General features: G+C 36.0%; 1 protein-coding gene across 13 annotated transcripts; it reads right to left on the bottom strand.

Annotated features, from left to right (window-relative positions):
* On the bottom strand, nucleotides 1-27,370 carry LOC101897810 (E3 ubiquitin-protein ligase Nedd-4). 13 transcript variants are annotated; one of them, XM_059121041.1, is made up of 19 exons: nucleotides 27,039-27,370; nucleotides 26,507-26,770; nucleotides 17,912-17,994; nucleotides 17,754-17,835; nucleotides 17,638-17,676; nucleotides 17,406-17,566; nucleotides 16,723-16,861; nucleotides 16,517-16,650; nucleotides 13,453-13,555; nucleotides 12,475-12,692; nucleotides 10,000-10,122; nucleotides 9,658-9,748; nucleotides 5,477-5,584; nucleotides 5,165-5,405; nucleotides 4,973-5,097; nucleotides 4,757-4,898; nucleotides 1,529-1,685; nucleotides 766-1,458; nucleotides 1-700 (listed from the first exon to the last, which is right to left on the bottom strand). In XM_059121041.1, exons 2-19 carry the CDS (start codon nucleotides 26,684-26,686, stop codon nucleotides 598-600), a joined length of 2,922 nt encoding a protein of 973 aa, XP_058977024.1. In that variant the 5' UTR covers nucleotides 26,687-26,770; nucleotides 27,039-27,370; the 3' UTR covers nucleotides 1-597. The 13 variants fall into 13 exon arrangements, with proteins under 13 accessions (XP_058977024.1, XP_058977023.1, XP_058977020.1 ...); XM_059121040.1 differs by having other exon boundaries at nucleotides 17,745-17,835; XM_059121037.1 differs by having other exon boundaries at nucleotides 17,397-17,566; nucleotides 17,745-17,835; nucleotides 27,039-27,369.
* Between the last annotated feature and the right edge of the window lie 487 nt (nucleotides 27,371-27,857).

The following is a 27,857-nucleotide window of genomic DNA, read 5'->3' on the forward strand; positions in this document are numbered from 1 at the left end:
TTTTAATTTTAGTTATAGTTTGTTTGAAATTGTCAAATAATTTATTTCTCTATAGTTATTGCGTCTGCATTTATTTGTATGTTTTTTGTTTGTTTGTTTGTTTGTAATTATAAACATATTATTAAAAATAATGATTATACAAAAGGAAAATAAAACAAGAAAGGGGAAACAGGCAAATAAATAAGTACAATTTTGATGGTTTGTTTGCTTTTTGTTTTAGTTTTTAGTTTTTGTTTTTGTTTTTTGGAAAAAGGCCACGACTTAATTACGCGTCTATTGTGTTATTTCATTTAGTCTTCGTTGTATGATGATGGTTTTTTATTTTCCGAAAGAAACATTCGTAGACTGCAACATTTATGGGCATTGGCGTTGTTAAGTTTTTGTTTTTATTTTTTGCAAGAATTGCCTTGATTTGTTTTATTTATATAAATATATATAGGAATAATGATTGTCGCTATGTGGTCCACCATAGGAGCGACACCATCACTTTTTTCATTTGTTTTCTTTAGTTTTTCTTTCATTTTCTCTTTTGATTGTGTGAACACCAAAAACGCATAGAAACGTATTGTTATTGTTGTTTGGTTTTGTTTTTTTTTTTTAATCGACACCGGCAAAGCCCTGGCTGCCTTCGATGGCTTTGATTAGTTTATCCTTCAATTGTAAATAGCCCTCATAGGGTGGTAAATCCAGGCGATTGAAGCTGTAATTAAAAAAACAACAAATAATTGAAATAAAACCCAAAACTGTATTAAATTTCCTCCTTACCATGTATGCGCCCGAGGATAATTGTTGGGGGTGCCCCATTTCTCAATGGTAAACATTTGTGGACCATTTGAGCCGTACAATTCCTTGAAACCATTCATGGGGACACGTGATGTACCCGTAACAAATTGCAGCAAACGTGAACGCATTTCATTGGGGAACGAAAGGACGGCACGCCAAAACCATTGAATAATAATATGATTCTGATGATAGTCACCCTTGTAGAGGGTATTCTCTCTCCAATCCTTCACATCGATATTTTGTATGCCACACATCAACAGCTCCAACTCATGTTCATCGAAGATTTTAATTAAATTCAAGGGAATTATTGAACCAAAACCTTGTAAAAACGCAGTCATTTGTTCTTTGACACGGGCCACAAAACGCCACTCGATCACCAGTTTTATGTATTCATCCTTATTTTCATCGGTCACCTCAATATTGGCACCGCCCGGTTTCAATTCATGTTGACTCTTTTGTCCAAACGTGTCCTCATCCACACAGAAGGTCAACTCCAGTTGCCGGGGATCGTTCTCCTTGATCCACACCAATGAATTGTAATATTCAGTATCTACTGATTCCATGTCCTTGAGATCGATGGGTTTCTCCAACATCATTTTGTAGAAGGGACGTATAAAGAAGGCATCCAGTAGTTTACCATGATAGACAGCCATGCCGGCAATGCGACCAATGAATCTATTAAGAAAAGGAAGAAAAAAAGGAAATCAAATGTCTTCCAAAATTAAAAGAATTTCCAAGAACTCACTTGAAATAGTGTAAATGATCCTCATTGCACAGACCACTGCCATTGTTGATTTGTAAAGTATAATTATCCATGGCTGAATACTCAAATAGGCCATAGTAGGGATTGAACATTTCTTTGGATAACAAATAGAACCATTCTCTGGCTAAACCACCATAATCTGTAAAGATTAAAAAAAACTTCATTAGAAAAAACCCTAAAAGTATGCTTCAAAAATTTCAAAAATTCGGGGGAGAAAATAACGAAACAAGGAAGAACACCAAAAGGTCTTTTGTACATGGAAGACAATAGCGAAACGCCTTTTTAGGGATCTTTAATATTTGGAGAGTGTCTAGAGGTCTACGTCGCAGACAGTCAAAAGACCCTTATGAATCCATCTTTCTTAGATAGGAAACCTTCAAAAGAATTGGATAGAAGACCTTCTTCTTCTATGCATAGAAGACCTTTAAAAGGTCTTCCAATGATTAAAGTTCGTAAAAAGATACTCGTGAATAAAAGCCCTTGATATGGGCTTTAATAGGATGGATACCCATGATAAGGGGCTTCATAGGAAAGGGGCTTTAGAGAAAAGGTCTTTATGGATAGAAGTCCTTCATAGGGCCTTTTATGAGATTGTTTGAAGGTAAATCTAAGATAGGAGAACTTTAAAATGAATTCAAATGATAAAATATCGTAAATATCGTAAGATATTCATGGACGAAAACCCTTGATGGGGCCCTCATAGGAAGGAGAACTTCAAAAGTTCTTGATGGATAGAAGTCCTTCATAGGGTAGGATACCTTCAAAAGATGTAGAATAAGATAAATTACCTTCAAAAGATCTTCATGGATTAAAGCCCTTGATAGGGGCTATTATAGGAAGGAGAGCTTCAAAAGGTCTTCTAGGATAGGAGACCTTCAAAAAGTCTTCTATGGTAGGAATGCTCAAAAGGCATTCTGTGGACAGGAGACTTTCACTTTCTAAGATCTTCCTGGATAGAAGTCATCAAAAGGTCTTCTAAGATAAAAGACGAACAATTACAGACTTCATAAAGCCATCTAAGGGTAGGAGACCTACAAAAATGTTTGCATCGAACGGTCTTCAAAGTATAAAAGAAGTTCTTCTGTGGATAGAATATCTTCAAACGTCTTCTATGCATAAAATACCTTGAAAAGGTTTTCTAAGGATATATTACCTTCAAAAGGTCCTATACAGACAGATGACCATCAGGTCTAATACGGATAGAAGACTTTTATTAAGTCCTCTATGGACATTTATAAGACCTTCTATTAACATAAAACATTCATCTACGTATAGTGGACTTTTCAATGGGGGTTCTATGGATATAATATTTTCAAAAAACCTTCTACGGATTGAAAACTGTAAAAACTAAATAAGCTGTAAATTCGACCGTGCCGTACTTTGAATACCCTCCACCACTTGGAATGAATTTAGCTATTTTCAAAAAAAAATAAAATCCGTTAAAAATTCTGTTAAGATCTTAAAAATACCGAATGTACGACGACGTGGACCTTCACAGGCAAATTTTTTCATAAAGCTTTACTATATTCAAACACGAAACTTAAAAAGAAATCCGGTGAATAATGTAGCTAAAATCATCAAAATACCGAATACAGGTACCATTATATGGAACTATACCAAAACGTGGACCTGCCGAGACAATTTTTTGTCATAGACTGTAGTATCTATTATGAACTTTAAATACCGAATTTGAAACCATTCCGGTGAATAATATCTCTAAAATCATCAGAATACCGAATATCGGGAGGTACCGTTATATGGGGGCTATACGAAGACGTGGACCTGCACAGACAATTTATTGTCTTATGCTGTTGTATCCGTTACGAACTTCAAATAACAAATTTGAAACATTTCTGGTGAATAATGTAGCTTGAATCACCAAAATACCGAAAATAGTGAGGTACCATATATTGTGGCTACTCCAAAATGTGGACATTTATGGCCCATTTTCTATACCAAAAGTCCCGCAGACATAATATACATTTGAGTAAAATTTTATCAATCTACTTCATTTCGTTCGGAAGCTAGAGGATTTCCAAAGACGGGCGGACATCGTTAAATCTTTTTAGGATTTTACGCTGATCCAGAATATATACTTTGTGGGGTCTATCATAAATATTTCGAGGATTTACAAAAGGAATGACAAAGCTAATATACCCTCGATATAATTAATGGTGGAGGGTATAAACAGGTCTTCTAGAATAATGAAAAAGTCTTCTAGTAGAGGAAACCTTTAAAAGGCCGTTTAACGATAAAAGGCCTTCATAAAGCTCTCAATGGACAGAAGACCTTCCAAAGGTATTCTTCAGATAGAAGAAATTCCAAGCTATTCTATGAATAGAAGACCTTCATAAGTCTCTCTATGGACTGAGTGCTTGAAAAATGGGTTCTAAGGATAAAATGCTTCCATGGCCAGAAGATCTTCAAAAGGTTTTCTATGAAAAGTAAACTTTCAAAAGGACATTTAAAATGTCGTCTATCGACCTTCGAAAAGTCCTCTACTAATAAAATACCTTCAATAGTTCTGTCAAGCATGACAGGCATTCTAGAGGTTTTCTATCGATAGAAGACATTCTAACAATCCTCTATAAATAGAAGACCTTCTAAAGATATTTTATGAATAGTATACCTTCCAAATGTCACCAAAAATATCTTCTACGGATAAACGATCTTCGAAAGTTCTTCCAAGGGTGTAAGATTGTCTAAAGGTTCTATGGATGGAAGACCTTCTAAAAAACATCAATGTGTACAAGACTAACTAAAGGTATTCTATGGATTAAAGGCCACGTGAAGGACTTATAATGATAAACTGTCTTTTAAGGATGTAAGACTGTGCAACGGTCTCCTATATTCTTCAAAAGAACTTCGAATGCGTTGAAGGCTTTGTTAACTACATTTTGAATAGAAGACCTTTTAAAAGGTCTCCTATGGGTAGAGGAATTCCTTCCAATGATGCAAGACTGTCTAGAGGTCTTCATATTCTATAAAATACCATCTAAAGCGTATCTATGTGTTGAAGACTATTTTAAATGACTTTTTGAATATAAAAACCTCGTGAAAAGGCCTATTAAAAAACTTCTATGGTCAGACGTATTAAAAAAGGCCTCATGTATAGACAACTTCCCTAAATAAGTTCCTCTGGAAGCAAACCCTTCGAGAGTCCCTGAATACAATGAAGATCTTTTTGAATACGATTTTTTGGCCACTTACCCAAACCCGTTTCTCCCTCGAATTCTACCCATAATTTGGTTTTTAATAAATCCGTTTTGGTTACTTGGCTGATAATTCTATAAGAATCTTCTAATATTGATGTACGGCGAACACGAATTTCAAATTTGTTGGGTACATTGGTCTGGAAAATAAAAAAAAAAAAACAATGTGGGTACATTAAATGAATAACTCCATAACAAATAATTCAGTACTTACAGGCTTCCTAAGATGATTCTTAAAGTATTCGTATTTCTGTTTGTAATCCCTTGAATAGGGTACAGCTTGTCCAGCAATATTGGGATTTGATAGGCGTGGATCTTCCCACTGGGTTGTTCGTGTATCTGCAAAATGGGAAATATTTTTTTTTTAAATAAAAATTCAATGTATTAGTCAATCTGTAAAACCTACTATGATCAATGTAAAATACACGACCATCTGTGTGTACACGCTCCTCCCAGCCCTCGGGTAATGGTCCCAAATCATCCTCAACACGCCGGGTTTGATTTGGCATTGGACTGGCCCGGCCATTACGTGGATCTATCCATGTTGTACGCCTCGAGGCATGATCTATGAAGAAGGTACGACCATTGGGCGCCACCTGCATGGACCATCGTGGCGGTAGGGGCTCCTCGTCTGTGTTGGCAGCAGCCTGGCAAAGGGAAAGGGGAAATTGAAATTATTTTGTTTTATTGTTAAAAATGGATTGCTTAGAGCTCTTACCGGTTCTGTTGTAGCTGCATTATTATCCTCCACCGAATTCCGTCGTGTCGATGATGCCGACGTCTGTGAACGATTTCCGCTATCTGTTTGATCACCATCTTCATTCTGCTGGGAATATTAGAAAGGATTTGTTTTATTAACAAAATATTAGAAAATATTGAAAACATTTTAAGCAATACTCAGTAGCGATATTTTAGTAACTAGCTTCATCACGTTTCAAAACACGGTAGACAAAACAAAAGTAGATCTCTTCGATGGACGTTATTCAAAACTACAAACCATTAGAATAATGATACAAAAAAGCTCGACATCATTACATTTTCTACTGGGATGGATTTCGAAGGTTTTCCACCATATGATCTCCTCGTTGGTTCAATAACAGACGACAGACACACACACACAGTACATTAGGAACATTTTTTAATCAAATGCAAATATACCAGGTTTTCTCTAACAATGAAAGAATAACATAGCGAATTTTCTACTTCTACTTGAGATCTGATGAAAGGGAGCGATATGTGTGCAACAATTTCCGAAATTTGTTAAAGAGTGCAAAATGTTATTGTGACAAAGTGGAAACACCCATATTTAACATCTGTTTTTCGACGACAGATCAAAATGAATTCATTTCCAAATTGTTATTGATTTCAAAAAAGAAATTAATGAAAATTAAAAATGTATGTTTTTGAGGATGACGAACTGGGATTTTAAATGGTATCTTATGACTTTGGAATGGAGTAATTGGTAATCAAAATGGAATTTTTTCAAAATAGCAAATGACGAGGAATTTTTATAAATATTTATAAAACAATTAAATTAGTATCAGGTCCGGTTTATTAGTATCCGGTTTTGCCGACAGATTTATACCTCCAGCCTTGAGTTATGATTATTCAAATTGTTGACCCTTTAGGGGGAAGGTTGTGAAGAAGTTGGACAATATTGACTAATTCGTATCTGACTGATAAAAATATTACAACGTGCCAGATTTGGACTATATCGACTACTTCCTATCTACTTTATATGAGATATGTGCAAATCTTTGAAAATGTGGAAATTTTGGTGAGGTAATAGATATAGCGGACCGAAGTATTCATCTAATACCCCAGCCCTGAGTTATGATTATTCAAATTGTTGACCCTTTATGGGATCGGTTTTGAAGCAGTTGGCCAATATTGATCAATTCGTAACTGATCTAAGACTGATAAAAATATTACAACGTGCCACATTTGTACTATATCGACTAATTCCTACTTACTTTATATGAGATATGAGCAAATTTTTGGAAATATGCGTGAGGTATATAGATATAGCGGACCGGAGTATTCATCTAATACAGATAAAAAATATTGGTATGCGCTAAATTCGAAGCAAATCGAACATTTATATCCAATTTTATGCAAAATCAAAAATTCCGATAAATAACATATTCATATCAGATTTCTGGTTAAGAGAAATATTTAGATATAGCAATGTGTAAAGAATCGTCGACTTGTTTCGTAAGTTATGATAGATATAAGTATTTCAAATTGTGACCCTTTGTGGGTGAGGGTGCCAAAAGGGATTGGCAGATATATATCATCTCCACAACAGATTCTGTGTTAGCAAAAATATTTCGATGTGTGAAATTTGAAGAGAGTTGGATGCTTATCTCGCTTTCTTTGAGCGTTTTGTTTTTTATAAATCTTGAACCCTATGTGGGGGAGGTGCCAGAAGAAATGGTCCGATCTTTATAGCAGATCTTGTATGGATGGAAACATTGAGATGCAACATGTCTGAATGGAATCGGATGTTAATTTCGTGTTTTATTAACTTCATGGTTACTCAAAATGTTGACCCTTTGTGGTGGAGTACCAAAAGGAGTGGGTTAACAAAAATATTGTGATGTGTGTAATTGGAAGAGAAACGTATACTTATTTCGGATTTTACGATGGTTTTGTGGAAGGTACCATAAAGAAAGGTCTGATCTCTACCATCGTTTTAACAGATCTTGCTTTGATAAAAAAATATTGAGATATGCCAAGTCTGAATGGAATCGGATGTTAATTTCGTGTTTTATGAGATTCATGAATATTCAAAATTTTAACTCTTTGTGGGGGAGGTACCAGAAGGAGTGGATCGATATATTCCATCTTCACACCAGACCTTGTCAATATAGGTCCAAGTTTTTTAATAGCCCCCAAGTATTGCATTCATACTATAATGGTTAACTACATCAGCGACTGCATCAGTATGAATTTCAATCATTATCAACGTTCTTCTGCTGCAATGATTAACTTAATCAGCGACTGCAACAGTATTAATGCTATTAATAGGCTTCCTGATCTAGAGGCTCTCTCTTGTGCCGTTGCACCTCTCTCTGGATCATGTAGGTCCTTCCTAACACGCCTGGGTTGTTCTGTCCACCATATAATGGCTATGATTACTTCCACGGTAACACCCAAGCAGTTACTGCAACGAAAGCATATGATTATGCTGACGTAACTCGACACTCGACCATGCACTCCCTTTTTCCCAACGCCCTATCGCTCTAAGGTGCACAACATACCGTCCGCGAATCATCTAAGATCACTTACGGTTCGCTGTTATACGTGGCTGAGGTCCTGTCATTATTTTTCCCAGCATTCGCTATGTATTTGTTGTAAACGATTTACTCATATCAGTTACCAACCACTCAGTTGGGCTATCGACATTTTCCGCTCATGCTCCTCTATCAATGTGTTGAGCTCCAACAATGTCAGATCCCTGACTTTGAGGTCAATAGGCTTAAACCGGGGAAATTCATCACGTTTATTCGCTAGTTCCGATACATTATCTGAGAAATTTGGCCTTATTGTGGTATCTGATCGCTCAAATTCAAGTAAAGAGTGAAATTAGCTCTAATATGAGCGGGAGCCCTCCTCGGAGCAGAAAAAATCGGCTACATAACATACATAAGTTTTTATGGGGAATTGGTGAGAATAAAAACGTAGCAACTATAATTATAGTCTTAACTTAAAGTCCAAAGGACTAAGTTCGTCGAGACATGTGTCTATTCAATTCGGGCTTTTATTACCCATTTGGTGTCCAATTAACTTGAAATCGGATAAAGATATATATCGGAGCTATATCCAAAACTGAACCGATCTCGATAAAATTTGGCAAAAGTATTTCTGAGCTGGAGCTACGGAGTGCGTATTACGGCTGTGGAGAACAAATATAACAAATCGGATAAAAAATATGTATGGGAGCCATAGCAATATCTGAACCGAACTTCACCAAATTTCACATAGTAGTTTCTAGACTCATTCTGGTCGTAAGTGCCAAATTCCATACCATTTGGGCTAATATTACACGTTTGGTGCACAATAAAAGGCAAATCGGTCGAAGATATATATGGGAGTTATATCAAATTTATATATATGGGAGCAATCAAATAAAAATGGAGAGGTGGTTTCAGTCGCGAGCCTATCTGAGCACTGGATTCTTATAGCATAACATTATTTCATTAGAGACTGTGAGACTGAGAGAATTGTTCCTAATTTGACTGAGGTCGATATATTTTTAGGAAACCCTTTCACAATTGAAGACTTCTATCACAAAATTGATCAGATAGATCCATGATGGGAAAAAGGGTGTAGGAGCTGGGGTTTTTAAAACTGATTGGTTAATAAAAAGTGCAGTCAGGGATTGAAATACAGAAATCTTTGGACACAGAACTTTGTCCCTCCCTTACTCCAGAATTACCACCACTGACACATGCACTAGTATATGGGCTCAGTAAAGGTGAGGCTCTAGATTTTTTAAAAGAAGACACAAACTCCTTTTCCTTAAAACCTACGGCCTTTGCTATGAAATAGGTCTGGCTGAAGCACTTCTTAAATTACAATTGCAAAATATTTAAATTCTCACTTCCTTAGTCTCTAAGTCATACTGTGCTTAGGCTCCCTCTATGAAATCCATGGTCTTAAAATTCCAAACATCTTATAGTATTAATAGTATTAACCGCAAAGGACATTTTAGTATTGACAAACAAGTATGAAAAAAATACGACGAGAACACATTTCTTTTGAAAATCAAAATAAAAAAAGACAATGAGACAACGGAGAACAGAGTTTGTTTTCATTAGTGGCGATTTGGTTTTTAAGGTGAGTTCAATGGAAAATATTTCACAAAAAATAAAATAAAATAAAAATTTTACAAACCGATGACTCTCTAAATGTTTGTCCTGACGAATTATTGCGATTGCGTAAATTTTCCAATGCCTGTCGAGATAAGGGTTGGCCGTTTGGAAATCTAATTAAAGCAAAAATTTATTTAAAACTATCGGTGTTAATTTTGGTGAAAAAAAAATCTCCCAAATTACACTATTCACATAAAAGCTATTCACAATCAGTTGTTCCAAATCGAGTGATACGTTATTGTTGTGCAAGTTTATAAAATATTTAAAGTGCATTTTGAAAATTTCGAAAAATTCATTTATGCGAAAAAATGCCATGAGAGAAAAGTTTGTGTTCTTCGATATTGATTCATAGAATCCAACCAACCTTATCCGCTCTATTATATAATCGGGATCGTTTATTTGACGCACAGGCCTTAAATCATTCTGTAAAGATGTTGCCGAAATTTCAAGACGGCTTGTCGGATGTCGCAGGGAATTGTATAAATATCTATTGAAATTCAGTTACCACTCTCAGTTATTAAACAGAAATTTAAAATAAAAATAAAATTTCTTAAGATCGACTATTCACAACAAAGTCATGGAAAAACAACATAAAAAACGGCATTAAATTATAGCCTCCACTCATGGTACAAAACAAGTAAACTAGTATCAGTCGGTTTTGCCGAAAGATGTATACCCCCAGCCTTGACTTATGATTATTCAAACTGTTGACTTTTTATGGGGGAGGTTCCGAAGCAATTGTCCAAAATTGATCAATTCGTATCTGACCTAAGTCTGATATAAATATTACAACGTGCCAGATTTGGACTATATCGACTAATTCCTATTTACTTTTTATGAGATATGTGCAAATTTTGGAAAAATGTGGATATGTGCGATAGGTAACAGATATAGCAGACCGAAGTATTCCATTTTCATACTTCATCAGAAACAGATAAAAATATTGATATGTGCAAAAATTGATGGAAATCGAACATTTATATCCAATTTTATGCAAAATCAAAAATTCCGATAAATTACACATTCATATCAAATTTCTGGTTAAAAGAAAGGATCGCCGACTTGTTTCACAAGTTATGACAGATATAAGTATGGGAAATTGTAACGCTTTGTGGGTGAGGTACAAGAAGGGGTTCGCAGATATATATCATCTTCACAACAGATTTTATGTTAGCAAAAATATTTGCGTGTGGGAAATTTGAGGAGATGGATGGATAGATTTGGATGCTTATTTCGCGTTTTTTGAGCGTTTTGTTCTTCAAAATCTTGAACCCTATGTGGGGAAGGTACCAGAAGAAATGGTGCGATCTCCACCATCTTTACAACAGATCTTGGGCTGATAAAAATATTGAGATGTGCCAAGTCTGCATGGAATCGGATGTTAATTTCGTGTTTTATGATCTTCATGAGCGTTCAAAATGTTGACCCTTTGTTAGGAAGGTCCCAGAAGGAATGGTCCAATGTCTACCGTATTTAAAAAGATCTTATAGTAATAGAAATATTGAGATGTGTCAAGTCTGAATGGAATCGAATGTTCATTTCGTGTTTTATGAGCTTCCAGAAGATTCGAAATTTTGACCCTTTGTGGGGGAGGTACCAGAAGAAGTAGACCGATATATTCCATCTTCACACCAGACCTTCAGTTAATAAAAATATTGTGCTGTACGCAATTTGTAGATATCCAGATGCTATTTCAGATTTTGTGATCGTTTTTGTTATTCATATCTTTGACCCTTTGTAAGGGAGGTACCAGAAGGAATGGTCCGATATCTACCATCTTTACAACAGATTTTTTGCTGACAATAATATTGAAATATGCCAAGTCTGAATGGAATCGGGTGTTAATTTCGTGTTTTATGAGCTTCATGAAGATTCAAAATTTTGACCCTTTGTGGGGGAGGTACCAGTAGAAGTAGACCGATGTACTCCATCGTCACAACAGACCTTGGGTTAGTGAAAATATTGTTATGTGTGTAATTTGAAGACAATCGGTCACTTACATCACATTTTATAAGAGTTATAATTATTCAAAATTTTGACCCTTTGTGGGAGAGGTACTTAATGGAGTGGACCGATATTGTCTATTTTCGCACCTGACCTAGCACTGATGCAAATATTAGGATACCCAAAGTTGGAGCAAAATCGGATTATCCTTTCTCTTTCTGTGCAATAAATTATTTTCTTTGAAAATATTGACATTTTGTGGAGGAGGTACCAAAAGGAGTGGACCCATATTGCCCATATCTGAACTCGATCTAAGTTTGACAATAATATAACTATGTACCAAGTTTGAATCAAATGGGATACTCCCTTCGGGAGTTATTGTGCCCACCCGCCAGCCAGCCAGACAGACGGACGGACATCCCTAGATCGACTCCAAAGTCCTGAAATGTCCTGAAACGGATTTGGTCCAAAGAGACCTAGCTGTCTAAAGCCGTTATTTCAATGAGGCACTTATCAACTGATATGTACCCTCTCTCTAGCCATATGGCTGAGGGTATAAAAATATAATTGACCACACTTTAAGGAACAGGTAAGACTCTCTTAGTGGGCTGGAAAGTATCCAAAAAGTGTTTCTTTTCTGATCTACAAAATAATAATTTTTCTAATATCTTCTAAAAATATTCAACTTAGACCGCTTTGGAGCCCAAGGAAAGTTTGCCGATAGAGTTCTTTACATGTGATCTAGCAGTGGTTAAATTCCAATTCTTATCCATGGTGGAGGATATAAAAACCGTAAGTAAAATTTTCATTGAAATTAGAACTAATTATAAAAATTGACTTCTTAATGTTGTGAATAATTTGCATGTGAATAGTGTAAATATGGGTGCTCAACAACCTGATACGATGATCTTCCGTCGTGGGATCAATGACAGCATCATTGTCATTTTCATCATCATCAGCATTATTGTTACCATCATTATTATTATTATTTTGATGGATGGGACAGGTGGAGGAGGAGGAGGATTCATTGGTGTTGGCAGATCTTAATGGTGTAATACTATTTGTTGTTGTTGCGGTATTCTCTTCGGTACTACTAGCCAGGCTTAATGTATCCTATATAAAATGGAAATGTTCACAGCATCAATTACATATTTCAGAGGCATGGGGGAAAACTTAGCAATACAGAAAAACAAGGAAAATATCTATTAGCCGAGCAGTACAGTAGAGTGAATAAAATGTCATAATAACACCGAGAGAGAGAAAAAAATGAGAAACTTCCACACATACAAAGATACGATCCAGATGTAAATTTTTGTCGAGTATATCGCTATGTGATGCTCTACGATTGCGATGATGCGACGACGATGACGACGACGAATGTTGTTGATGGCCACCATGGCATGTCATTAGTGCATTTGTCCTCTTATCACCATTATTATTATCCGAATCCAAGCCATCATCATCAGAGCTATAATGTACCATACCACATTCGCAACAGATTTCACCACTGGCTGCAGCATCACTACCACCACTCTCATTGCTCGTACTGCTTTCGGTGCTCAACGAACTACATAGATAAGTACTAAAACGCCGAACGCTTGTATCGGAAATACTGCCTTGATTTAGGGTATTGGCACAATCATTACTATTGCTAACATTGATGCTATTGCCGAACTGATTTGCAAAATAAATGTTAAATAAAATAATTTGCTGCTTAAAAATGCGCTGTTTTGAAATGTAAAAAAAATAAGTCATATTTTATCCAAATACCTACGAACTCATTTCTCCCTCTTAAATACTGTATTTCCTGTTAATCACCTGTGTTGTAATACCATTCTCCCTTAGTTGTATATTATTAAATTTATATACTTACATTTGAACGATTTGTCTCTGAATCATCCACACTAATGTGAAATCGTCTTTGGAAATCTGAAGCTGCTGCTTCCATATTTATATTAGCATGATTGGTATTCATTCTGAAAAGAAATAAGGTTATTTTAAAAGAGTTTTAAAATCCAAAATAGACTTCTTCGGACCTAAATAGACTTAGAAACCAGTAAAGAAACTCCTAAAGTCGGACGGGGCCGACTTTATGATACCCTGCACCACTTTGCTAATTTAGTAGAGCTCCACATAAAAATTAACAGATTTTATGGGAGAATTTAATCATACACGCTATGATTATAATTGTAATTTAAAGTTCAAAGGACTAAATATGCCGAAGCATTTGTATCTTTTAAATGCGAACTTGTATTGCCCATTTGGTGCAAAATTAATTTGAAATCAGATAAAGATATATATGGGAGCTATGTATATCCAAATCTGAACCGATCTCGATAAAATTTGACAAAGATATTTCTGAGCTGTATTTGATAAATTCCCCTGAATATCGTTGTTTCGGAGTACATACTACGGTTGTGGGTAACAAATACAACAAATCGGATAAACAATATATATGGGAGCTATAGCTATATTTGGACCGATCTTCACCAATTTTGGCATACTAGCTTCTATACTCAATGCGGTCGCATGTGCCAAATTCCCATTTGGGCAACTATTAGACGTTTGGTGTACAATAAAAGGTAAATCGGACGAAGTTATATATGGGAGCTATATCCAAATCTGAACCGATCTCGATAAAATGTAGCAAAGGTATTTCTGAGCTGCATTTGATATATTTCCCCAAATATTGTGGTTACAGATTGCATATTACGGCTGCGGAGGACAAAAATAACAAATCGGATGAACAATATATATGGGAGCTATGGCTAATCTGACCCGATTTCGATCAAATTTGGCACACTTATTTTCAGGCCTAATTTGGTTGTATGTGCAAAATTCCATACTATTCGGGCTGACATTGACGTTTGGTGCCTAATAAAAGGCAAAGCGGACGAAGATATATATGGGAGATATATCTTATTTTTTTACCGATTATCTCCAATTTCAATATTTGATTTGACCCAAACTGGGAAGACTTTATTTGAGCCGAAACATTGGATTGGATGAACCAAAATTATACCTAAAAAGACCAATGTTACATCAACATCAAGTTAGAGGGAAATACAGGGTGAGATGAAAAACTGCAACCAAATTCAGGCTACTGTCATTTCTAAGCCACCGTCCAACAGCTGTTAAAATTATAAAATCATTATATTGTTTACCAGCGTACAAAGGCATTTCGGTGAGAAATTTCCAGAAAAGAAGTTATTCGTGATGGGTGGAGTACTCCTGCATTTAAATGAGAATAAATCTTTTGTGTCTCGTACCATCGCTCGCTACCGTGATATTGGTAGCATATCCCCACGTTAAGGAAGTGGACGGAAGAAAACAGCAACATCAGCAGAAATGGTTCGAAGAATAAAGAAGCGACTTGATCGAAACCCGCGTCGCAGTGCCCGGAAAATGGCTCGTGAGCTGAACAGATCGCAATATTGCATTCGGCAAATATTGAAAAATAAGCTCGGTGTAAAGCCATTGAAATTCCAAAAAGTGCAAGAACTTACACCGCAACAGAAAAAAAAATAGACTCAAAAGAGTTACTTCGCTTGGCCGAAAGTGGTGAACTGCCGAATTTGATTTTCTCCGATGAGAAAACATTCGTTGTCCAGCAGTTTGTAAACAACCAAAATGATGGTGTTTACTTGCCAAAGAGGTCAGTCAGCTGAAAATGTGCACCTTCGGTTGGCCACCAGAACTCAATTGCCGACCATTGTGATGGTGTGGGCCGCCACAATAGCCGATGGTCGCTCTCCGCTCGTATTAATCGACCGTGGCATCAGAATAAATGCCGAATATTATCGCGAAAATATTCTGGAGGGTGTATTAAAGCCTTGGGCACTTAAACATTTTGACCGCAGACCTTGAACATTCCAACAGGACTCAGCACCACCGCACTCAGCACGCGACACCCTAGAAGGGTTACAAAATGAGGTTCCTCGCTTCATTTCCAGCGCACAATGGCCACCAAAATCTCCGGATACCAATCCGTTGTACTATTGTGTCTGGATTATTTTGGAAAGCTAGGTTGGCACTAAAAAATGCAAAAGTGTCGATCACCTGAAGCAAGCGCTTCGCCGGGAATGGGCCAAAATACCGCAGAGCAATATTCGGGCAGCGTGTGACGGTTTCATTGGCCGTTTGAAGGCCATAATTCGTGTCAAAGGTGACCAATTCGAACAAATCTAAACTTATTCTAAAATTTGATGCTATTTCCCACATTTTCTGCTTTCATTTAAAAAAAATAAAAAAAAATTCAAAATATTAAAATTAAAATGTAAAAATTATGGCCCTTGACTTTGTTGTAGTTTTTTTATCTCACCCTGTACTATAAACTCTAAAGTTATACTGGATTGGAGCCTTGCTCTTAATGATATAAGAGCTTTGTTTAAACTATTCAGCTCGTGAAGAATCTCAGTAAACCGGTATGCGGATTCAGAAAGCTGTAAATCCACAACTGGGGTATTAGGTGTTTAAAAATGTTAGCTCGAGAAGACCGAGCAGGGATGGCAAAACGCCATTCTCACTAAGTAATTTAGAGATATGGATTGCAGTGGTTTTGATCACTGGTCACTCACTGTATGGTCTGATCTGGCCTCGAAATGGGATGAAAATGGAATTGACTACTGTAGTATACAGAAGTTCTCACAGGGGTAAGGAGGAATAAGAGACGCGCAACGTTTGCTTTTGTAATTGGCCTATACTACATCGTATATTAGATGGATACTCTAACCTGTTTATCAGACGCAGAATCCATTAACATTCTAAAATCTTCCAAAATGTAATTTCTCAATCCTTCTTTTTTCAAAAATTCAATTTGCAACCTAATCTAGATCCCCACAAGTAGCACTACACCCAATTTTTAAAGTCCATAAAGCCTTACACCACTTATTGGAGGGTATTTTAAACTGAAATAATTAATTTTAAATTATACGTACGTTGTAGGCCTTTCCCATTGTGTTGTACGAGCGGTGTGATTTACATAATACGTTCGACCATTGGCATCTTGTCTCTCCTCCCAGCCGGGTGGCAATGGATCGTGATGGCTGCCGCCGTTAGCAACAAAGGCATTCTACAATGAAACAAAAATTTCATTATTTACAAAAAATACTAAAAAAAATGAAAACAAAAATCGTATACTTACCGCCGGTGCTGCTCCTGTCATTGAAACATTTTCCACATGTTCCCATTCACCTGTACTGGTATCCGGTTCAACCGTTTCCCTTTGCTCATGTATAAATGCATGATAGATTTCCAAGGTTCCTTTGATGCGGGATTTGGCGCTATAGTTTTTCAAAATTTTTGTTTTGGGGGTTGATAAGATTGATTGATTATTTTTTTTATGTTTTAACATTTGGAACTAACAGACAATTATTTTATTTCCCTGCCCAAGTGTCAAACACGGAAATATTGCATTGGGAATTTTTTCAGGTTGTTTAGAGCACAACACATTTTTCCTTTGCAACATTTCAGCGTCGGACATAGGGCAAATAGGTTCAACTATGACATTAATTAAATTAATTATAACAAATAAAACAAAATACACATTTTAAACAATAAAACTAGATGGAAAATCATAATGAAGGAAATGATAAGATAGGATGATTTGAGACAAACCAATAAAACACGAACACATAATTCAACTAAATACTACCCGTTTTGAATAAAAAAATTATTTATTATTTTTTTTTTTGATTTTTGGAAATACTGGCTTAGATAGATTTTGTTTCAACACTCGCTCACAGTGGAACAAATCAATAGGAAAAAAGAAAAAAAAACAACAGAAATTAAATAATAAAAAATCCAAAATAAACATACCCTACTGACCTTCTAGGCCTCAAAGGATAACTTTGGGGTGCTATCGTGCGACCCTCTTGTTCTGTTGGCAGATTGACCAATGTAAGTTCGACCATGCCAAGAAAATCATCTCTTGTTAGGCGATTTTCATCGAATACTTGAAAAACTAACTTATGCTCTGTGGGTTTTACCTGAAAGCAAACGGACAAAAATGGAATATATAATTAAGGCTTAAAGAAAAAATTGGAGATTTTCAACCTACCCGAAATACAAATTCTTCATTCCATGTTGGATTTAGAGTCTATGTGTGCAATGTAAACGATATTAATTTTTGTTAGAATACACAAAGTGGTCCAATATGATATTCACCTTTCTTACCTTCTTTTTAGTTTTGGTTAAAACTGAATCTATGTTAATGTCTCCATTTATGGTATTCAAATCTATTCTGACATAGGGATCACTGGAAAGCAGAAGAATCGAAAAAACATTAGAGTTGTTTAATTGAAAATATTTTCTGTGTGATCTCCAATAAATACCTTGCTCCAAATATATCCTTTTTGGCCAGTGACTGTCCATTTATTATAACTATACGTAAGTGGCATGTGTCAGTGGTGTCATTCTGAAAAGAAAAAAACCAATTAATATTAATTAGAAAGAATAACGATGGAAGGCATACAAATAGAATTAAATTTCATATATAATCGGCTAGGTTTTCTCTATTCCCCTGCTCAAATCTGACTGAAAAGCCAAAAAACCCAAAACCATACACAATCCCCACCCAAAATGTGATCTTGTAAAGTTCGCTACCATCAGATATTTTGTTTATTATAAACAAATCAACCTTGAAAATTGTTTGTTTTTTAATTCGTTTGCCGCAGTTAACAAAGAACACCGATGCTTCCTTTACACGCAAAAGATCAATAACATTTCCATAACATAGTTCTCGTCAGATATATCGAAAGTGTGAAATGATTTGGTGAAAAAAAAAAACACACACACACACAATGTATAGATACCTATGTTTTGTTGCTTCAATTAATTTATTAACTTTTTTTGTTTACTTAATTTGCTAATAGCAATTATAGCATTTATTATTAGGTGAATATGAAAAAGCCACATTTACACGTGGTCGTGTTCGGAGTTTATCTTGATTTTGTAATGATGTAAACAAACAAAAACCTAAAGATTTGTAAACAGAACAACAATATCTTTTGGTAACATTTGAAATGATGGAAATTTACATTTATTTATGCTAAATTCCAAGGCAAAAGTGATAAGAGCTGTGGGCCAGCATTAACAAAATTTAAAAAAAGAAACAAGTAAAAAAGCTCTAAGTTGAATACCCTCCACCATATGGAACTAATTTGGCAATTTTAAAAAAATAAAATCCGCTAAAAATTCCGTTAAAATCTTAAAAATATCGGATGTAGCCGTTATATATGGGTATAACGTTATAAGCCATTACAATATTCAAATGCGAAACTTGAAAAAAATCGGAGAATAATGTAGCTAAATTCATCAAAATACCGTATGGTATAGAAGGTACCATTATATGGGGGCTATACCAAAACGTGGACCTGCACAGACAATTTTCTGTCATAGGCTGCAGTATCCATTACGAACTTCAAATACCAAATTTGAAACAATTCCGGTGAATAATGTAGCTAAAATCATCAAAATACCGAAGATCGGGAGATACAGTTATATGGGGGTTATACGAAGAAGTATACATGCAAAGACAGATTTCTGCCATAGGCTGCAGTATCCATTACGAACTTCAAATACCAAATTTAAAACAATTCCGGTGAATAATGTAGCTAAAATCATCAAAATACCAAATATCGGGAGGTACTGTTATATGGGGGCTATAGGAAGAAGTGGACCTGCACAGACAATTTTCTGTCATAGGCTGTAGTATCCATTACGAACTTCAAATATAAAATATGAAATAATTCCGGCGAATAGTGTCCCTAAAATCAACAAAGTACCGAATATCGGGAGATACCGTTATATGGGGGCTATACGAAGACGTGGACCTGTACAGACAATTTTTTGTCTCAGGCTGTAGTATCCATTTCGAACTTCAAATACCAAATTTGAAACCATTCCGGTGAATAATGTCGCTAAAGTCATCAAAATACTGAATATCGGGAGTTACCGTTATTTGGGGGCTATGCCAAAACGTGGATGTACATGGGCCATTTTCTATACCAAAAGTCTTGCAGACTAAATATATATTTGAGTAAAATTTTATCAATATACTTCATTTCGTTCGGAAGCTAGAGTTATTTCTACAGACGGATCGGCGGAAGAACATCGCTAAATCGACATAGAATTTTATGCTGATCAAGAATACATATACTTTGTGGGGTCTAAAATGTTTATTTCAAGGTGTTACAAACGGAATGACAAACTTAATATACCCTCCATACTATGGTGAAATAGTAGCATTCGGTCTTGCCGACAGATCACCCTTTATGGGGGAGGTTCCCAAGCAGTTGGACAATATTGACCAATTAGCTTCTGACCTAAGACTGATGAAAATATTACAACGTGCCAGATTTGGACTATATCGACTACTTCCTTTTACTTTATATGAGATATGTGCATTTTTTTTTTTTTTTTTGGAAAATGTGGAAACATGCGAGTGGTAACAGTATAGCAAATCGAAGTATACCATTTTCATACTTCATCTAATACAGATAAAAATATTGGTATGTGCAAAAATTTAAGGAAATTGAACATTTATTACCAACTTTATGCGAAATCATAAATTTAGATAAATTTCATATTCATATAAGACTTCTGGTTAAGAGAAATGTTTAGATATACCAAGTTGTAAAGAATAGCCGACTTGTTTCGCAAATTATGACATATATAAGTATTTAAAATTGTGACCCTCTGTGGCTGAGGTACCAGAAGGGGTTGGCAGATATATATCATCTTCACAACAGATCTTTTGTTAGCAAAAATATTTGGAAGTGTGAAATTTGAAGAGAGTTGGATGCTTATCTCGCATTCTTTGAGCGTTTTGTTTTTTTTTTTTTCAAAAATCTTGAACCCTACGTGGAGGAAGAAAGAAACGGTCCGATCTGTACCATCTTTATAACAGTTCTTGTGTTGAGTGGAATCAGATGTTAATTTCGTGTTGTATGAGCTTCATGGATATTCAAAATGTTGACCCTTGTGGGGCCAGAAGGAGTCGACCGATATATTCCATCTTCACGCCAGACCGTGGGTTAATAAAAATTCTGTGATGGGTGTAATTTTAAGAGAACCGGATGCTTATTTCGGATTTCATAATCGTTTTTTTTTTTTTTTTTCAAAACATTGACCCTTTGTGGGGGAGGTACCAGAAGAAATGGTCCGATCTCTACCATCTTTATAACAGATCTTGTGTTGATGGAAACATTGAGATTTACCAAGTCTGAATGGAATCGGATGTTAATTCCGTGTTTATGAGCTTCAGGGATACTCAAAATTTTGACCCTTTTGGGGAGGTATCAGAAGGAGTGGACCGATATATTCTACCTTTATACCAGACCTTGGGTTAATAAAAATATTGTGATATGTGTAATCAAACATACACTTACATAACATTTTATAAGAGTTATAATTATTCAAAATGTTTCCCCTTTGTGGGGAAGGTACTTGATGGAGCCGACCGATATTCTCCATTTTCGCCCCTGATCTAGCACTGATGCAAATATTACGATTTGTATAGTTGGAAGAAAAACTGGATTATCCATTCTCTTTCTGTGCAGTATATTATTTTCTTTGAAAATGTTGACATTTTGTAGGGGCGGTACCAGAAGGAGTGGATCGACATTACTTGTTTCCGAAGTCGATCTAAGTTTGACAGTAATATTACGATGTACCAAATTTGGACCAAATCCGATACTCCCTTGGAAAGTTATCGTGCACCATAGCCAGACAGACGGACGGACATCGCTAGATCCACTCCAAAGAGACCTAGGGTCTAAAGCCGTTATTTCGATGAGGCACGTTTTGGCCGTATCAAATGATATATACCCTCTCTAGCCATATGGCTAAGGGTATAAAAATAAAATTAGCAGAGCGGAACGAGGAAAATATTAGAAAAAGTGAAGAGCTGAAGTAATCTAAACGACTAATAGCTAACAAGGGAATGGACAACGATAGAGTTCCCAAAAGTAATTTCCTGTCGCATCTCTGATGAATACAAAATTGTAATAGTACGTTAAAATACAATATCAAGAAGACCTAATGAAAATCTTTGTGTAGCTGAAGTGGATGTGGCAATGGGTCGGTCATCCGTAATTTTTTAAAAGCAAAAGTCACACTGTGGTGCTCCATATTATGTCTTTTAGCATTTTTTGCACTCAAAAGGAAACTCAAAAGGATCTGCATAGAATTTGAGTAATTTGTGCATGTATTTTTGTAAACAAATTATGCATCTTATTTAATGTCCGATTGAATGATGCTTAAATTCCAGCAACTGGCATTTCTAGCACTGTGAGCAGCAATGAGAGCTCTAAGGCTACTGAGAATACAGGAGTATTGCTTTTTTGCATTTTGGTTATGCACAAATCCTAGACATACCAATAATTCCAAATACCTTAGGTTAAGGTAATAAAATTAGTGATTTAGAGTAATTTATGTATAGAAGTTTTTGGAGCCGTCCATCGTGCTATGGGCTAGGTAACTGTATTAATTGAAAATAAATATAAATGACCCCATTATTTAACTTCAACTTCATAATTGTGAAGTGACCTGATAGGGACGTTTGGGTTGGTCGGAATCCCTTTCGAAGGTTTATCTATTTACACAAACCAATTCAAGATGGATGATAGCACCGGTACTGGCGTATTCTGTCCTTATTTCACTATTAGAAATATAAATACTGATGAGTTGTTGTTGCGTGTTTCAGGCAGAGATTCCCAACAAGGACAATGATCATATATGTCGTTAAATACCATTAAAACGGGAGCCATTTTTGATTGCAAGGAAGCTCTTTTGGAAATACAGGGTAAGATGAAAAAACTGCAACCAACTTCAGACTGCTGGCATTTCTAAGCCACTCGTCCGAAAGCTGTTAAACTTATTCCAGTGACAGTGACATAGCATTTTCTTGAGAATTTTCCAGAAAAAAAGTTATTCGTGATGGAATTCAAGCGTGATAGTGTGATTTCTTTATATTTGGTTGAAAAACCACAAGTGGTTATCGTCGGAGCACTCCAGCATTTAAATGTGAATAAATCTTTTGCGTCTCGTACCATCGCTCGTTACCGTGATACTGGTAGCTTAGCCCAACGGCAAGGAAGTGGACGGAAGAAAGCAGCAACATCAGCAGAAATGACTCGAAAAGTAAAGAAGCAACTTGATCGAAACCCGTGTCGCAATGGCCGAAAAATGGCTTGTGAGCTGAACATATTGCAATATTCCATTCGGCAAATATTGGAAAATGAGCTCAGGGTAAAGCCATTAAAATTCCAAAAATTGCAAGAACTTACACCGCAACAGAAAGAAAATAGACTCAAAAGACCTAAAGAGTTGATTCGCTTGTCCGAAAGTGGTGAACTGCCGAATTTGGTTTTCTTCGATACAGCAGTAAACAAACAAAATGATCGTGTTTACTTGCCAAAGAGGTCAGCTGAAAATGTGCACCTTCGGTTGGCCACCACAACTCAAGCGCCGGTCATGGTGATGGTGAGGGCCGCAAAAAACAGCCGATGGTCGCTCTCCGCTCGTATTAATCGACCGTGGCATCATCGCGAAAATATTCTGAAGGGTGTATTAAAGCCTTGAGCACTCAAACATTTTGGCCGCAGACCTTGGACATTCCAACAGGACTCAGCACCACCGCACTCCGCACGCGCCACCCAAGAATGGTTATAAAATGAGGTTCATAGCTTTATTTCCAGCGCACAATGGCCACCAAAATCTCAAGATTCCAATCCTTTAGACTAATTTATCTGGAGTATTTTGGAAAGCAAGGTTGGCATTAAAAAATACCAAAATGTCAATAATCTCAAGCAAGCGCTTCACCAGGAATGGGCCAAAATACCGCAGAGCAACATTCGGGCAGCGTGTGACGGTTTCATTGGCCGTTTGAAGGCCATAATTCGTGCCAAAGGTGACCAATTCGAACAAATCTAAACTAATTCTAAAGTTTAATATTCTTTCCGACATTTTTTGCTTTCTTTAAATAAAATTTAAAAAAAAATTGGCTTTTGAATTTGTTGCAGGTTTTTTTATCTCACCCTGTATTAATTATCGCAAAAAAAGGAGCATAACTTGCTCGTTTATAGATCTAAAGATAGTCTTCCCTAGAACTTTAAAAGGCCTAAGGATGACCTACGCAGTATTTGCATAAATATTTGCACAGTAATTGCTTCAATATTCGTATAAAATTCAGGATTTTCATTCAGGTTTCACGTGATAAGATCCATAATTTTAGGTCGGATATAGGGCTTAAATCCTCAAGCCTCAAGATGAAATAATATATAGCACTCACAACTCATTCTGAAGAAAGAAGCGGCTTCCTTGGATTTCTATTCAAATATTCCCTAGCGCAAAATCGCCTAGACTAGACATCAATCGAAATAATTTAAAATTACTATGCAATTTTCTGCGTTTTTTATTTCCAGACATAAAAATGTCTCCTCCTTCCAACCCGTATAAGGTCATGTTTAATTCCATTGTTCATGAAGAGAAACGAAACGACGAAAAACAATTTTCAACCAAACAGGGTAATTAAATACCAATATCAGCTATCACCTCTGGGGTAATGTTGACACTGTTGATGATGGCTAGTAGCTAGCTATATGGCTGACAATGGAAATGAGATTGGACAGACGGGTGTTGTTGACATTTCTCATTTTTTCATTTTTAATTTTTAATGAACCTGCCACTCGTATCTTCCGAACTATGAAAAAAATACTATAGCCAATATAGGTTGGTAGTAGGTACTATGTATTATGAAGTTGGTCAAGGATAATGAATTTTGTTGTTGTTATCGTTTTACTTACATCACTGTAACCATGAACTTGTCCTTCGGCTAAAGCTTCAGCCATGTTCAGTCAATTTGCAAATAAGTTTCCTTGAAACTTAGATTGTTGAAAATAATAATAACAATAGTAAAAAAAAACCAATTTAAAATTTGTATTTGTTGTGAATTTGTTGGCGTTCTTCTCTCACTCTCTCTCTCTCTCTTTTGTTGTGTTTGCTTAGTTCTCTTTTTTTGTGGAAGAGGGGGAGGGATACCACCTCCTTCTTCTGCTGGTTTATGATGGTACCGACCGTGTGTGTGTCGTTGCTCTCTTTTTATTATCGGAATTAAGAATTAAAAAATATAAAAACGCATTCATAAAACGTAATACAACAACCGACAACGACGACGAACGTAGTAAGTAGAAGTAGTAGTAGAAGGTAGGTACTTCAAAAATCTGGGCTGGCTGGCTGGCTGGATGGTTGACTGACTGAGTGCCTGCCTGGCCTGGCCTGCCTATGTAGCTTCCCGTAAACGCCTGTTGTTTGTGGGGAGAATAACAAAACTGGTTTATATGGCACGATGGCGGCGGTGGCTAATTCTGCTTGCAGAGGCGGCAATGCGTTGTCGTCGATGATCAACAACAGCAACACGACCAAGCAATGTAGGACAAAGGGGGGGAACTACAAATTATTTTAAAGTCTCCCTCTCTCATTGGAATGTGTTATTTTTCAGTCGTCTTTGCTAATGACTTTTGTCAATTCTTTTTTGTTTGTATATTTTTGTTAATGTAAAAATGTAGGTTCTAATCAGGCACACACTTTGGGGATGACTTTGTTTTATGGCCCACCGACCACCACCCAGCAATCAATCAATCGATCAATTTTTTTCCCAGCAACAGTTCTAGACCACTAATTTGTAGATTTCCGATTTCCACCTATGCGGTGATACCAAGTTCTTAACTCTGTCGAGGGGTGGCATGGACTTTGGATTTTATTATCCAAATTAATTTCATAATTTAATTAATATTCCACCGTGGGGGGGGGGCTGTCATTGCACAGTGTCAACAATGATGATGATGGCATTACTTCTTTTACAAATCCCTCATTAGATACGAGTTGGATGACTAATTTTCCTGTTAAAAATCCCATACGATTTGCACACTTCTTTTTTGACGAACGGCCGACAGCCACACAAACACATATACAATTTAATTAATTTTTTAATGGCTAGCTAAGGGACTTTTTCTTTAAATTAAATTTAATAAAACATTTCGTTTGCCTTCGCTTTTTAATTATTTCGTATTAATCTTTCAAGAGCAGAGACGACTTCTTTTGACAAATGGCACTCGCACACACACTCACTCAGGCATTCATGCCAAAATAATACCACTTATTTCTCGCTTGCACAAAACCGTTTAATCAAATTCTTTTCTTATTACGTTTAGGAGGGGCAATATGGTGAAATCATTTTAAGTTGGCATTAAACAAATCCTCAATGGCTCCATTAAACTATTAACATTTTTTGTAACAATTTTTCTTTTCTTTTTTTTTTTCTTTATTAATTTCGACCGACAAAACTCACAAACACTCGCGCAATGATAGGAACAGCAGCACTTGTTCAAAAAACGACGTTATTACTCTCTCGGTGAACTTAACTAAACTAAACGACCACAAAAATGACTACACAAATGTCATCTGTCATGTGAGCTGTTGCTCGCTCTCTAATTGTATGAATGAGGGAAACTACGTCGCTCACTGATTATTTTGTTATTGCGGAGAAAGAAATGGGGGAGCATTGTGGTGCTTGCTTAGGTGGTTTCCACCCAAAATAAATAATGCCCCCTTGTTAAATTTTTTCATTGCTTTCGTTTGGGGGGTACTAATAGTGAACAGCTGTTTTTGCTACACACGAAACATGCACACGCACACACTCTCACGACTGTCACTGGGCAAAAACAAAAGAGGAAAACAAAAAGCCCAACTACACTACACTTGACATCTGCTGATTGTTTATGCTTAATGCATCTTCTTCTTTTGATGTTTTCTTAAATGCAACAACAATTAAATGCCACACTCCCATACATTATCAAGAAAACAATTGGGGGAAGGGGTAGAAAAACATGTACGAAAATTAATTCTTTGTTTTACTCAGTACTTACCACTGTTGCTAAAGATCGTCTTGGTGTATGCCCACTGCCACTGAACTCTTGACTTGATTGTGATGAAAAACGTCTTTGTTGACCTGCAACAGAAGCTGCTCGCCGCCGAGGTGGAGGCCGTGGAGCATTGTCACTGTCTGCTGCTGGCGGCAAAACGGTATTGGCAGAACGTGCAGACATTACAATGCTTTATTTGTGTTATTTGTTGTGTGACAATTAAAAATGCAACATTTAATGCAAAGGCAAATCGTATTGGATGATTTTCTGCAAACGTCGTTTAAAGAACAAAAAAAAAGAAACACACATTTTATTTCAGGCTCAATAAAATAAGAACACAGACACACGCACACAAACAGACATCTCTTCATCACCAGGCATTTAATCATTAACGATAACAGTTAATCAGAAACTAATATAAACAATTCGCAAAACAATTTTATTATGGCAATAATAATCAAGGGTGCTTTCGCTCACACCCCCCACTTGAATAGTAATTTAAGCAATTTTTAAGTCATTACTTTCATTAACTTACAGCTGGTTATTATTTGGAAGATTTTAATAGACTTTTTGATTTTTTAGTTATAGTTTCCTTCTTGTATGATGTTTCTTCGCGACGTATGTATTCTTCTGGCAATGAACGCTTCTATCTGCACATAGTATGTATTATCATTGTTTTATTGCATGCCTCGATTTCACCTTGGCAATATCATTCAATTTGTATGCACTAATTTTTGTGTACTTAATAGCTAGCTAATAAGATATTTTAAATAAAAAATACATTTCAAATATTACAAACAAAATATAAAGAAATAATATCCAATAAATTCTCGTTGGAAATAGACAACGAAGCGGAACGATTTTTTCGACGCCAGCAACTTATCAGATGTATTTAAAACGACGGCGGTGCGCTATGATATCTGCGTACTCTGTACAGTTGAATAATATCGTGCGTCTTGGGGAACATGGTCGAGTGTTGCTATGTTCCTATTAGCATTTGAAAAGTGTTGTTTGAAAGTACATGAAAAAACAAAACTTACAGCCTGTTTTTGTAACAGTATATTTTCATTCGTTTGGAATTTTGGCGAAAGAAAATATATTTTGTAAAATATACTAGTTGACAAACACAATAAAGCTTTTTCCAATGTATTTTTGGTTTTTGTGCCGAAAAAATACAAACGAAAATGTCAGAAAAGACTATGGGAGGAGACCCATTCCTCCTAATGAAATTAAATAAAACAATAAACAAATGGTCTGCTCCAGAACTTCAAGAATATAAAAGTTTTTACAAAGATAACCGATTTTCCCTTTATAAAATCTAAGAAAAATTGCAAAACTAGTAGATTTTTACAGG

This window comes from Musca domestica, unplaced genomic scaffold, assembly GCF_030504385.1.
Source record: "Musca domestica strain aabys unplaced genomic scaffold, Musca_domestica.polishedcontigs.V.1.1 181, whole genome shotgun sequence".
NCBI classification, from domain to species: Eukaryota; Metazoa; Arthropoda; class Insecta; order Diptera; family Muscidae; genus Musca; species Musca domestica.

What these genes read in the sequence shown, in the direction of transcription:
- LOC101897810 (XM_059121037.1), bottom strand. Translation starts at nt 26,686, where the DNA reads ATGTCTGCACGTTCTGCCAATACCGTTTTGCCGCCAGCAGCAGACAGT. An exon ending in AAGGATATATTTGGAGCAAG is followed by an intron (nt 17,836 to 17,911) that starts GTATTTATTGGA and finishes TCTGCTTTCCAG; the next exon opens with TGATCCCTATGTCAGAATAG. An exon ending in AAACATTTAGAGAGTCATCG is followed by an intron (nt 5,585 to 9,657) that starts GTTTGTAAAATT and finishes TAATATTCCCAG; the next exon opens with CAGAATGAAGATGGTGATCA.